At 52.4% G+C, this 13,377-nt stretch overlaps 1 protein-coding gene across 1 annotated transcript; it reads left to right on the top strand.

Moving 5' to 3' along the window:
- The first annotated feature begins 2,372 nt into the window (after positions 1 to 2,372).
- Positions 2,373 to 9,113, top strand: NKX1-2 (NK1 homeobox 2). The gene is made up of 4 exons (XM_074284886.1): positions 2,373 to 2,550; positions 2,658 to 2,837; positions 3,728 to 4,522; positions 6,400 to 9,113. The coding sequence occupies exons 1-4, from the start codon at positions 2,373 to 2,375 to the stop codon at positions 7,182 to 7,184; spliced, it is 1,938 nt and encodes a 645-aa protein (XP_074140987.1). The 3' UTR covers positions 7,185 to 9,113.
- Positions 9,114 to 13,377: the final 4,264 nt, after the last annotated feature.

Genomic DNA, 13,377 nt, shown 5'->3' with positions numbered 1-13,377 from the left:
TGGAAATGCATTTCAAAAATTTAGTCAGTCCTGAACTGAAGGCAGCAACTAGTTATCAAAAGGAAGAACTGGGAAATATTTGTTTCGGACAAAGCTTCATAAAGCTTAAGTTACTTTGAGAAACAGCTTGATATCGAGGATACATTGGATGTAGTGAGCTTGGGGTCAAAAAAGCCTGGATTCAAATTCTGCCTGGTACATTGGGTGGAAGAAGTGCCAGTATTTTCTTCTGGGATAAATACCTAGAGCTTCTCAAAGAATTAGTGAATTAAAAAAAAAAAAAAAAAAAGAATTAGTGAATTACCATACATGAATTTTCACCGTCTCCCAAAAGGGAACCAATGATATCTGCTGTCCTGCTCTCCCAGGGTTAGGACAAGGCTCAGATAAAAATAATATTTTAAAAATGATCCGCCAGTCTCTTCAACAATGAGATGAACCAAATTAGTTGCATTTGTTCAATAGTGAATAGAACCACCTACACCCAGTGAAAGAACTCTGGGAAATGAATTCGAACCACTACATAGCATTCCCAATCCCTCTGTTTTTGTCCACCTGCATTTTTTATTTTCTTCACAGGTTATTTTTACCTTATTTCTAAGTCTGATTTTTCTTGTGCAGCAAAGTAACTGTATGGATATAGATACATATATCGATTTAATATATACTTTAACATATTTAACATGTATTGGTCTACCTGCCATCTGGGGGAGGGGGTGGGGGAAAAGAGAGGAAAAGTTGGAACAGAAGGTTTTGCAAGGGTCAATGCTGAAAAATTACACATGTATATATTTTGTAAATAAAAAGCTGTAATTAAAAAAATATATATCTGCCAGTCTCAAAACCTGTAAAAATGTCCAATGTAGGTTTTGAGGGGAAGGCACATCAATGGGTATACCATGTGGAGCCCATCAGTTGACAAATATTTATTAAGCACTTGTCAGACAGTGGGGAAGAGCCAGAAAGGAGGCATTAACTTAAGTTTGGGCAAAAGGTTCGTTCTTGCCTTCAGATCCCCAGTACATGAGAGAAAGTGCAGGATAATGGATAGAGAGCCAGCTTTGGATCCGGAAAGATCTGACTGTGTGACCACGTGAGTCCATTAACCCCTCCGTGCTCCAGGCAGCAGCTAACATCAAAAGTGCCTCAAGTGCTAAGTGCACTGCTAGTGGGACGTCTACACCCGGGAGCTCCCTACACCAATGGCATCCCAAGTCCAATCCCTCAGTCCCACTCAACACATCTGTGGGTTATGTGGCTGACAACCCTTGGGTTCCTCAACTAAGTTCCCATGTATACACATAACTAATAAGGAATTTCAAAGAGCAGGAGTACAAGCTGTCACCAGGGAAATGTATGAATGAATGACAAGAGGACTGCTGGGGCTGCCCCATTGAATCCTCCCCAGGTGAGGAAGAGGGAGGGAGGGAGGGGGGGACAGGCTTCCCTTGGGGAGGGAATCCGAAGGATGGGCAGGCTTGAGGGGCCCATCAGATCCCCGAAGGAGACATCCGAATGGAAGAGCACCGGGCCGCGGGGTATTTAAGGCCCGGTTAGTTTTCCATATTTATGACTTTGTTTTGATGTCACGGGCCCCACCCCCAGGTTGAATTCTCCCCTCCAACAAAGGGAGACACCCAAGCGACCACCCCGGCTTGCATCTGGCCTGCTTTCCAAACTGCCTCCAGCCTCCCACCCCCCTCTCTTACTCCTTCTCCTAGGACTACTTTATTAAGGGTTTATTGAATCCGGTGGAATTGAGTGCACTAAGGGTTGGAGGAGTCAGAGGGAGGAAGGGGGAAATCAAGATTTGCGGAGGAGAGAGAGTTAGGAACCAGCGGCGCACCTGCTGCCTCTCCTCCTTGCCCTTTGGGTGCTCCTAGCCCGAGGCGCCTTCCTCCCCACTTTACTTCGAGGGATTTTAATCACTCTGCGGTTGGGCGTCTGGGGGCAAATCACAACCTCGGGCTGCTTCCGCTTCCTCGATTATAACCCCGGGCCACAGCCCCCACCTTTAGAGGGTGGCTACGCTGGGCTTGATAAATTCTCCTTCATTTTCTTCCCTCCGTTCTCCTTCCCTCCCCCCTTTTCCCCTTTTTTCTCTCCCCCTTCCTTCCACCCTCCCAGGTTCCCTGGCTCAGGCCGAGACAAGCTCCCGCACCTGGCTAGGGGGAGGGAGGAGGCCCCCCATTCCTTAAAGCGCCCCCCCTCCCCGGCGAGCGGGAATTCTCTGGAAACTGTGGCGGAGGAGCAATCGGCGAGGGCTTTCAAGCCCGCCTAGAACCCTCGGGCAGCGCGGGGGTGGAGCAGGGAGGCTGTGAATGTGAAAGGCTAAAAAGAGACCCCCTGGCCCGGCTCCTTTTCCAGCGCAGATGGGGCCGGGAATGAGCCGGCTGCCCCTCCTCTTCCTCTCCTTTACCTGCTCTGATGATCCTAATTGCCGAGGCATTGTGCTGGAGCCCCAGGGGGCCGGAGGGGGCTGCCGGGCCTGGGACTGGGGCGGGGGAGGAGACGGGGACGGGGACGGGGGTGGTTCGGACCGCCGGGGGGGTGCGCTGCGACCAGAATCCGGGCCGCCTCTGACTTGGACAATGCCTCGGGCAGACACTTGGGAAGGCAGGTGGACCCCCTTCCAGTCTCCGCTCTCTGCCTTTGAGACCCCGACTCCAGCAAAGGCTTCCTACGCAGCGGGAAGCGGGGCTGGGGCGAAGGGAGGGTCTACAATTGCGGTGACTTCAAAGCCTCCACCTGCAGCCTCCTCAGCCCAATACCCCTCCCCCATCCCGGCCCCGCAAAGGCTGAGCCCGGACTCCCAGCCGAGGACACAGACTTCCTCGGTGAGGGGAGCGAACTCTCTAGTGGACGTGTCCGCTGCTCCGGGCTCTCTTAGTTCATTTGAACATTACGCTACCCCGGGGTTCAAGTCCCGTCTGGGAATAGAGGGTTGAGTGACCGTGGGCCAGTCATCGGTCCTCTTCACGTAGCGGGTAGCTCTCTAAGACCGAAAGCTTCCCAGCCGCTCCTGAGGGGGCAGAGCTGACTAGGTAGCTGAAATCCCGGCCTGGGAACAGAACCAACCAGAGCCAGAGGCCCGCGGGCCCCGAGGCGCGTCCGGGCCGGAAAAGATGCGGCCAAAGCTTGGCGGGCTCATAGATTTGGAGAGAGAAGGCCCCAGAGGCCCGCAGCCCGCCCGTTTTTACAGCTGAGTTTCAGAGACGTGAGGTGCCCAGAGGCACAGGTGGGGGGGGGGGGTTGGAAGGGTCCGAGGAGAAATTCGCACCCGGGTCTTCGCGCATCAGCCGCCTGCGGATCCGCCTCAGCTCATCAGAGAGCCCCCCCCCCGCCCCTTCAGCAACGCCCTCCCCCCTCCCGCTAATCGGTGCGACCCCCAGAGCTCTTTAGCGTGTGGAAGGGGGCTGGGCAGGCGTCCGTGCCCTCAGAATCTGGCAGCCCCTGGGCCCGACAGACGTGGCCTCTGAAGACTGGGGTCGAGGGAGGGTGGCGCGGCCATCGGGGAGTCCGAGGCGAGCCCGCTCGGCTTAATGTCCCCCTCCCCTTTTTCTCCCCCCCCCACGCCCCCCGGCCCCCGGCCCCGGTCGTTTGCGGGTCGCACGCAGCCTCTGCCCCAGAGCGCCGGGAATCGGCCGGCCTTAGAGAGAAGGAAGAAGCAGCCTTAGAAATTGGCCGCGGGGGGTGGGACTTAGGTGACAACCCCGCCCCCCTCCAGCCCTCCGCCCGCAGCAGCCGAGAAACGCTTTACTTGTCAAAGGAGCGGGAGCCTCGGCTTCAGACCCCCAGCAGCCGCGGCCCCGGCCCCAACCGCGGGGAGGGAGGGTTTGCCTAACGCCCCTCGGAAGCCGGTCCTCTGCTCGGTCCTCGTCCCCGTGGCCCCCCTGTCCCCGCCCCCCTCCCGCTCCACGTGGCTGGAGCCCCCCGAGCCAGCCAGTGCCAATAGCGGCGCGGCCCCCGCCTTCCCCTCCCCCCCGAGCCTCCCACTTTACCGTCCCCCTCCTCCGCCTTCCCCAGCCTCCTCTTCCTGGAGACCGCGGCGCCGCCACTCGGCTCTGGACCTCCGGGAGTCCCAGCCTCGGCGTGTGGGCAGCGCGGCTCCGGGCGTGCTGCCGGCCCAGCCGTCGTCCGTCCGCGGGCCGCCTCCGGGGGGACGCCGCCTCCTGCATCCATCCCGCCCGGGAGCGCGCGCGCCGGGAGGACTCGCTTCCAGAAGCCCCGACACCCCCGCGCTGCCGCCGCCTTCCCGCCCCCCGCCCGAGGCTGCCCCGTTCGGGGCGCATTCCGAGGACGGGCATGCTGGCATGCCAGGACAGCGGGGCCAAGGTGGCCCCCGGCCACCACAAGATCTCCTTCTCCATCCTGGACATCCTGGACCCGCAGAAATTCACGCGGAGAAGGGGCCCGGCCGCCCGGGGAGGCCTCTGCGCCCCCCGGGAGCAAGACAAAAGTTCGGCACAGGCGGAGGCTGCCGAGACGGAGCCCGGCGGCCGTGGGGAGGCCGAGACCTCAGGTAAGGACACCCCGGGACTCCCGCTTCCGCCTGCCGGAGCTAAGGGGTGGCGGAGGGCGGCCCGGGCTCGCCAACTTTTCACCTGCCCACCGGCTCGGCCCGGGCGGGTGTCTCCCTCCCCTCCCCCTCCCCCAGAGCTTGGACAGGAGGGGGTGAACGTCTCTGCAGAGCTAGGCCAGGGAAAAGGGGGTGCCAGATGCAGAGGGAGGAGGCAGGCGCTTGTTCCAAGACGTCCATCCCCGTCCGGCCCACCCAAGCTCTGAGGTGATCCACCTCCCCGAGCCGCATCTGGAGATGGCCAGCCAGGGGTTCTCTGCCCGGGAAGAAGAGGGAGTGGGAAAAGATCGGGAGGGACGGACCAAGTTCACTTCTGGCTCCGAATGGCGCTCGGTTCCTTTAGCCAACTTCCTTGGCCCGGACTGAGAACGCGGCCATTCGCTGCCGGGAGGATCCCTCCCTCTCCTTTTTCCTTCTCCCAGATAGGGAGGAGGAGGAGGAGGGAATTCCCTGCTCCCATCATTTTGGAAACGGATGATGGGTGCAGGTGAGCGGACATTGCTCCCTAGAAAGAAGTGGCCATCTCCAAAAGCCGGGGGATGGAGAGAGAGCGAAATGAGGGAGGGGAGGGGGAAGGGGCCCGAGGAGCCCAACCATCCCCGCTCCCATGCCAGGCGAGGGCAGCCCCAAAGTTGAGCTATAATTGTCTGGGGCTCTGGGCGCTTGGGCTCGGGGCGGCCAGGCCAGGCCGGTAATTGTTCAGGTCGCCCCTCGGAGGGGGCCGGGGCTCCCCCCCTCCTTGATCGATATTCTATTACTGCCTCCCGCATATCTCCTTCCCACAGCTTGCAGGTGCGCACTTCAAACCCCCTTTCCCTGTCTGATCCTAATATTGCTCGATTAAAACTTACCTTTAATAGATGACATCTATCGATCCGGCCCCTCACAAATCTGAAACTCTATTAACGCAGCAAGAGAGAGAAGATGGGAGAGGGGGGATTTCGCTTTTTAAGGGAGGGGATCTTAATAACCTCTTTTTTTTTTTTTTTTTTTTTTAATTGCTTCCAAATCTATATCGGTCCCAGACCAAAATCAGCTCCTCGGGCTTGGGGAGACACAAGCCTCGGAGCGTCTGACATCTCAATGTCTCATTGCAATGAGATCTCCCCACACCCCAAACCCTCCTCCCTGGTAATTTTGCCCCCCCAAATGCCTTTGTCTCATGGGCCTGGTGGCCTTTATTGATGGGTAACATACTCTTTTGGAGGGGAGACCCCGAGATGCTCCAGCGATATGGCAAGGGATCGAGTCGAAGCTGTCCCAGATTCGATTAAATATAGACACAAGCTCGAAGCGTAGACTCTGTCTGGGGCTCAGTTTCCTCCTCTGTAAAGGAAAAGTGAGAACAGCCCGCTCCGGAAGGTCCCCAGCTTTAAGCCCCAGGGGGATGGGGGGCTCCTCGATGCATTGGGGTGATGTCGGATGCCTCGAGGATACAGGGCCCCTAAGGGGACCTCCGAAGCTGTCTGCTCTAACGACTCCTTTTCCAGTCGAAGAGACAGGCTCGGGAAGGTTGAGTGACTTCCCCAGCCATGAAGGCGCTTCCACCTCGATGGCAGGCTTTGGGGCCCAGTTTCCTCATCATAAAATGAGGCGTTTGACCGGTTCAAGTCTAACACCTCCCGCTGGAAGCCTGGCTGGCTTTCTATGGCCCCGGGGGGAGGGAGGACTGGTGGTGAGCGAAAAGCTCGCAGGGGAGAGCGGGGCATAGAGGCTGGGGGTTGGGCGGGACGTGCCTAGGAAGGGGAGGAGGCGGAGTGCTGGGCATCCCCCGCTTGGGGCCCGCGTCCCCCCCAGCCACGCTCGCTTCTCCCCCTCAGATAGCGGAGCAGCCTGCGTCCTGGACGGCTCCGTGGAGGAGGAAGAGGACGACGAGGAAGACGACGACGAGGAGGAGGACGACGAGGATGAAGATGGGGAGAAGGCCGAGGCTGAGGAGGCCGAGGAGGCGCCGGGCCTCGCGGGGCAGGGACTCGGCGGGCGGCGGCGGCGGCTGCGCCGAAGGCGTCGGGGTTCGTCGGAGCCGGAGCCGCCCCAGGGCGGGGGGCGAGGGGGCAGCGGCGGCGCGGAGGTAGCGGGTTCGGGCCCGGGCCCCGAGGGCTCCCAGTCGCCGCGGCCCCCGAAGCGCCGGCGGCCCCCCGAGGGCGGCGGCTGCGCCAAGCCCCGCCGGGCGCGCACCGCCTTCACGTACGAGCAGCTGGTGGCCCTGGAGAACAAGTTCAGGGCCACGCGCTACCTGTCCGTCTGCGAACGACTCAACCTGGCGCTGGCGCTCAGCCTCACCGAGACGCAGGTGAAGATCTGGTTCCAGAACCGGCGCACCAAGTGGAAGAAGCAGAACCCGGGCGCCGACGGGCCGGCCGCGCTGTCGGCCCCGCCGGGAGCGGCGGGAGCCCCGGGAGCAGCTGGCCCGGCGGCCGGCCGCAGCCCCAGCCCGCCCGGCCCCAGCGCCCTCCACTTCCAGACGTTCCCCCCCTATTCCTCGGCCAGCGTCCTGTTCCCGGCCGCCGCCTCCTTCCCCCTGACGGCGGCCGCGGCCGGGGGCCCCTTTGCCCCCTTCCTTGGTTCCACCTACTTGAGCCCTTTCTATGCCCCACACCTCTAAGCGCCCCCTCCTCCGGCGGGCTCCGGGGCTCCTTCGGGTGCTCCTTTGTGGTACTGACGGGGCGTCCACGAAAGGGCGTCGCGCCCCATGCGGGAGGACCCGCCCGTGCTAGACTTCTAGCGAGCTGCGGGAGCGCGGGGACTCGAACTTCTGGGGCCCGTCCGCCCTAAAGATCACTGGTCCGTAGAACGTGGAGGGAGCCCGGGGGGCTTGCCTTGTTTTAGACAGAGACACCCGGGGAGAGAGCTGGCAAGAATTAAGCAGCAAGGACACGTTTGACCCCCAATTCTCGATCTCCGGCCCCAGCTCCCTTTCCACGACATCTCCGTTTTCAGAACCAAGAGAAAAAAGCGGGCTAAACATTAACCGGATCTGAACCCCCTCCCCCTCATTCTGTAGTATTTTCTCTGCCGAGGGGGCTACGGTTTCATCGAGTCCTTGGAACAATCTTTTGGGCCAGACAGCATTCAACAGCCTGGAGGGTCCCTTCTCACACACCCCAAGGTCCTCTCTACAGAGGTTAGCAGTGGGAGATAGCCCTGGGAAAGCCCAGGATCCTCTCCCTTTCGGGGGTCTTGGCCAAGGTCTGCTGAAGCCTGTGGAGCCCTTGCAGAATCCTGCTTTTAAATGAGAACTAAAAAACCCGGACTCCTAGGAAGCCGATTATAAAATACAGTTCCCCGAGTCGTAGTTCCCAAACCCACCCGCTCATGGATGGCAGATTAAGCTCTAACCCCGTCCTGCCTTTATTTTGCAGAGAAGGGAAACCACAGAGCAGGATCACAGAGCCCAGGCTCCTGCCTCTCTAGCCGGAGTTCTTTCCTTAGCACTCACAAGCCTCCTTGAAGTCCCTGGAGCAGGTGTTTTGTTCCCTGCTAAAGTCACAGACTTTTGCAGCTGAATGTGATTGGTCTAATCCCCCCTTCCTGGGTTCTGTCTTCCCCTTTAGAACCAACCTCCTTGAAGGAGAAGAGAAGAGGCAGGAGCCAGTAGGGGAGGAGAGATTCCCTGGTTTGGGAATCAGCAGACCCGCCTTTGAGCCTGTGCTCTGCCCCTTCACTCCTGGTAGACAACAGGTTCTTTGCCTTTCCTTCTCTAGGCCTCAATTCAGACAATGAGATGGTTGCAGAATTATCTTCCAGCTCCAACTTCTGTAAACTAGATGACCCCAAAGCTTTTTCTTCCAGCCCCCTTTCCTGGCAGTCCAAGGACCCCCTCAATCCCCAAACTCTTGAGAAGAAGGTGTCTGCTTGTGCTGCTTCATCTCCTCGGGTTCACCTTTGCACCTTAGCCAGGGAAGCCAAATGCCCAGGGAAAGTCTTAGAAAACTTGCCAGCTGGCCAAAAAGAAGGGCATTCCAGTACAACATACAGTGCAGAACAGTCTGCTTCTGAATGGGAAGATTTGGTTGTGTCTTGTGAGAGCATCCTCAATCCTCTTTGGGGAGGGGGGAATTTCCTCTTCTAGCTCCACTTTGAGTCCCAGAAAGAAAGATTTCCTTTGGAAAAATGAGGATGTGCTCTTCCAAATTTGTTCTAAACTCTGCCTGTCGCCTGAATCTACTTCAGTCATTTAGACTAGAGTAGCCATAGTTCTATTCAGGACATATTGTGAACCACCTTCTGGAAGAAGCATTTGGGGAATGGCTCCAAATGCAGTGGAATGGGGAACGCTGACTAGGAGGGAAACTAATAAAGTATTTATATGTCCTCAGCAGAGTCTTTGGTCAACCTATTTTTTTTTCTCCCCAGCTCTGGAACAAAATTTCCTCTTCTGTAATATGGGGGGAGGATGGACTAGCTCCCCATCCCTTTCAGTTCTCAAATATGAGGCTCTCCTTTGAGCCTCACGATGCCATGTGAGTTTTATTATTGCTGGAATTGGATTGAGGAAGGACCTTGGACACTTCCTTAGCATTCTATCCCTGAGTCAACCACTTTGCCCACGTTAGCTTCAGTTTCATTAACTCTCAAATGGGATTAACAAAACCTAAAGTCATGCTACCTCACTAGGTTGTTATGAAACTCAGATAAGATGATTAATTTAAAGGCTTCCCAAACTTTCAGGTGCTGCTATGAAATTTAGAAATAATCACGATAGCCTCCAAGATCTTTTCCGCTCTAGATCCACAGTCTTATAACCATGTAATTAATAAGTGGATCACATCCCTGATGCTGACATAGTAAGGGAGCAAGTAGGCTTTTAAAATTGTCCAGTTGCTTAAAAAGCTATTTTTTAAAGTTAAAAGCATGTTTGTATTTGGACTTGGCATATAACTTTTTATTATTTATCTTTTTTTCTTTTTAACAAATGCTGCTGTAAAGATCCCTTTCTAAATTTTCACGTTGACATTTCTCTGCACAAATGAGATTGTGACTGGTTGTCTTTGTAACAAAATTTGGAAGCACAAACCTCATAAGCCCTGAGGCTTGGAGGTTTATCAAGCCCTATCGGGGCTTGCAGGGCTCTTTGACAACTTTCATTTATATGGTGGGAGTACACTTTGTATGTGACTAGTCCAGAGACAGTAAGGTGCAAGAGGAAGAGATTGAGTCTGGAGTCAGCAAACCTGCTGTTCCCCTTCCTACTTATGAGCCCTTCCTCTCTCTAAATCTGCACTTCTCTACTCTACTGTGGAGGGTGAGGGTGAGGGGTGGACATGAGCTAGATGTTAGCTATTGTTCATTCTATCCGGTCCTACAGCCCTCTGCTCTGTTTTTACTTGATCCTTGAAACACCTGGTGAAATAGACAGTGAAAGTCAGATAATAAGCATGAATTATTAAGTACCTACTGTGTACCAGGCTTTGTGCTAAGCACCTGGAATACAAAGAAATGCAAAAGGCAGTTCCTGCTGTTAAGGAGTTTACAGCCTGATGGAGAGACAACATGTAATAACTTAAGAACAAACAAGATGTAGACAGGATAAAGTGGAGATAAACAATAGTGTCCCCAAAGTTTTAGTGTAGGTTTTTTTTGTTTGTTTGTTTATTTCTTTTTTTTTTTTTTTTTTAATAAGCTTATCCCCATTCCAAAGGTGGGAAAGGAGAGGCTCAGAAGGTGCCATGGACATCAATAGCAGATCTGGGACTCAGAATCCAGGTCTTCTCAATTCATATTACCCTTCAAGCGGATTCCCCTGCAGATAGTCTGACAATGAATATGGTGAATGCTGGACCTGAATTTAGTTTTTCTTCTCTGTCTGACAAATCACTTGAACTTCAAGCAACTAGATGGGTGTATAGGAGGTTTCCATACTACCAAGGGTCTTTGATGTAATTACACTTTTATTTAATTATCATCATGTTTGGAAGGCTCCCTTAGCTTATTGGGTGGCTCCCAATTTCTCTCTTGCTTTTATTTCACTGACCAATCCCACAAGTGATAAACACAATTTCTTCCCAAGGAGAAGCTGAGACACTGCTGTCTTTAAGTATTTTATTCTTTGACTGCCAGAAAGAGGAGCAATAGAATAAATGAATCCCTGCTGGGGTTTCACTGATTTATTCATTTTTGCCAAATGAGGTGACTGTCCCTTCTCAGGACCACCTCCAGACAAGACAACACTTGTATTTTGCTGACAAATTCAGAATCTCAAGATTCTGAGCTTTCTGTTCTTGCAGAGAGTTTTCCCTCTCTTTATGGCCTATTAAAATACTCATTTTGATATACCTGTGATGTCAAATGAGATGTAGAAGAGAATTTAAATCCTTGAAAAAGTCTCAAACCATTGTGGCCTCATATCTAGCCTATAGCAGCTGGAGGATGTCCCTAACAGACTGGGAGGGACTTTCTGGCTCAATTTCTCTGATTTTCCAGGGGTCTTTTAATTTCTTCTTTGTGTATATTTGCCTCTAGTTCAGCCATTGTCCTTTCCTAAATTGTCAGCTAGAAAGGAGGGAAGGGAGAAACTCAAAGCAAAATTCAGAGAGAAAGCCAAGAAAATAGAGTTGTAGGTGTGCAGAGAGGCCCGAGCTATTTTCATATTTCACTGTTAAGTTTCTGTTTAAAGGAAGAAACAGAAAAAGATTTTGGGGAAATCTTTCATCTTAAATATTGCACATATGCAAATGAAAAGAGGTTTGAATGAGGGGGTAGGGGTAGGAAATGAGAAAATGGGAAAAACTTAATTATCCCTGGACTCGGTGATCTGGGAACCTTCAGATCATTTACTCTAGCTCTATTCTTCGGTCTCTTTTGGTCTCATGATGGTTTGAAGCGTCTACTGACTTTTCAGTTTGCCAAAAGAGCAATTTTCTTGGTGTGTTTATCTAAATAAATTGGATTTTGTAATTATTTTTGTTTAATTGTTTTCACCTTTATCAAAGCTTTAAAAAAAAAAAACCCAATTCTTTTATACTGAAAGAGGACTCAAATCTGTTTTCTCCTACTCACTGCTGTGACCTGGGACAGCTAGGTGAGGAAGTAGATAGACTCCCAAGCCTGAGGTCAGGAAAACTCTGTAAGAGGTCAATTCTGGCCTCAGACACTTAATAGTTGTGTGACCCTGGGCACCTGTTGGCCTCAGTTTCCTCATCTGTAAAATGAACTGGAGAAGGAAATTGTAAACTACTCTGGTATCTTTGCCAAGAAAACCCCAAGTGGGGTCATGAAGAGCTGGACACAACTGAAAAATAACCCACTGTACTTTTACAGGGTAGGAAAGGAAGCAGGCTCTGCCCTCAAAGAATCTATATTCTACCAGATGGATGCACACAAATAAATATACTCAAAATAGGAGTTTTTTGGGGAAGGGGGACTAAACAACATGCATACCTGGGAAGACTTCTGAAAGGTAGAAGTTAGCAGAGCCTTCAAGAACACAGAATCATGGCCAAGCCCCACTGAGTCACAGGAATAGGACCTTGAGTCCTATTGGGGCCATTGGGTAAATCATTTAAAATCATCCTCAGTTTATAGAGAAAGATATCAAATCCCAGAGACAGGAAACATTTCTCTCAGAGTCACATAGGGAAGTGGCAGAGTCCAAAATCAAGGCAAAATATCTGACTCTGGTTCTAGATTTCATTTCATGAACTCACAGAGCTCACTTTTATAGAGGGCTCACAACCTTTTGGATAATTCATTTGCCATGGGCAGCTCTGCTTGGCCCAACTCCACAGAACACCATGCCCCCAAAGGTTGAGGGGCCTCCCTCCCCTTTGGCTTTCTGCCCATTAGATTGGAAGCTCCTTGAGAACAGGGACTGTCTCTTTTTCTTATTTGTTTTCCCACTACTTGTCACCATGCCTGGTACATAGTAGGTGTTTAATAAATGCTTATAGAATTGAATAGATGGCTTTCTCTGTTTCTCTCATTTAGGGAGGGGACTCTGGGTTGTCTAGAGCTCTGTTAACTGAAAAGTCTGATATATCCTGTTGAAAAGACTCAGTGATGAAATTTACTTCATTCAATTCAATGCAACAAGCATTTATTAAATGCCAGGCACCAAGCTGGGTGTTGAGGAAATCAAAAAGAAAATGTTGAAAGGCCCATCTCTCAAGGAGCTTCCATTCCTCAGGGAATTCATCATGCACACCAATAATTACATGATATTGTAATTGGGACCCTGGGACCTGAATGCTTGTCCCTTGGAATTACCAGCCCAAGAATACTGGCAGCCTTGCAACCCCCCATTCCATCAATATAAGGCCATTTGAAGCTGAAGGAGGGGGAGATAATTAAGAGCTGTGGTTCAATTCTTAACCTGGGGTCCATAAACCTCAGCTTAAAACTAGTTTGATAACTATATTTCAATGGAATTTCCTTTGTAATCTTGTCTATTTATATTATGAATTTAAAGCAAGATTCTGTAAAGGGATTCACAGGAGCCCGAATGGTCCATAAGATAATAATCCTTGACTGAGGACTCCAGGACCCATAGAAGATGGAGACTAAGTTGAGCCATGAAGGAAGAAGCAAAGGTGCCACGTGTGGGTGGCAATCTCGTGTGTTTCTGGATCCAGAAAAATGACAAGATACAAATATCGATCACTCGAAAACACTCATTTTATTAAAGAAAACAGGACATTGAAGAAGGAGCTTTCAGAACAGCAAGTAATGCCATCTAGGGGAGGGGATGGAGGGATGGGAAGGAGAAAAACCATTTTGAACACAAGGTTTTGCAAGGGTGAGCGTTGAAAACTATCTGTGCATGTATTTTGAAAATAAAGCTTTATGAGTATAGAAAATAT

Source organism: Sminthopsis crassicaudata, chromosome 2, assembly GCF_048593235.1.
Source record: "Sminthopsis crassicaudata isolate SCR6 chromosome 2, ASM4859323v1, whole genome shotgun sequence".
Taxonomy (NCBI): Eukaryota; Metazoa; Chordata; class Mammalia; order Dasyuromorphia; family Dasyuridae; genus Sminthopsis; species Sminthopsis crassicaudata.
Note: the sequence above shows the minus strand (reverse complement) of the source record. Positions and strands in the feature narration are given on the sequence as shown.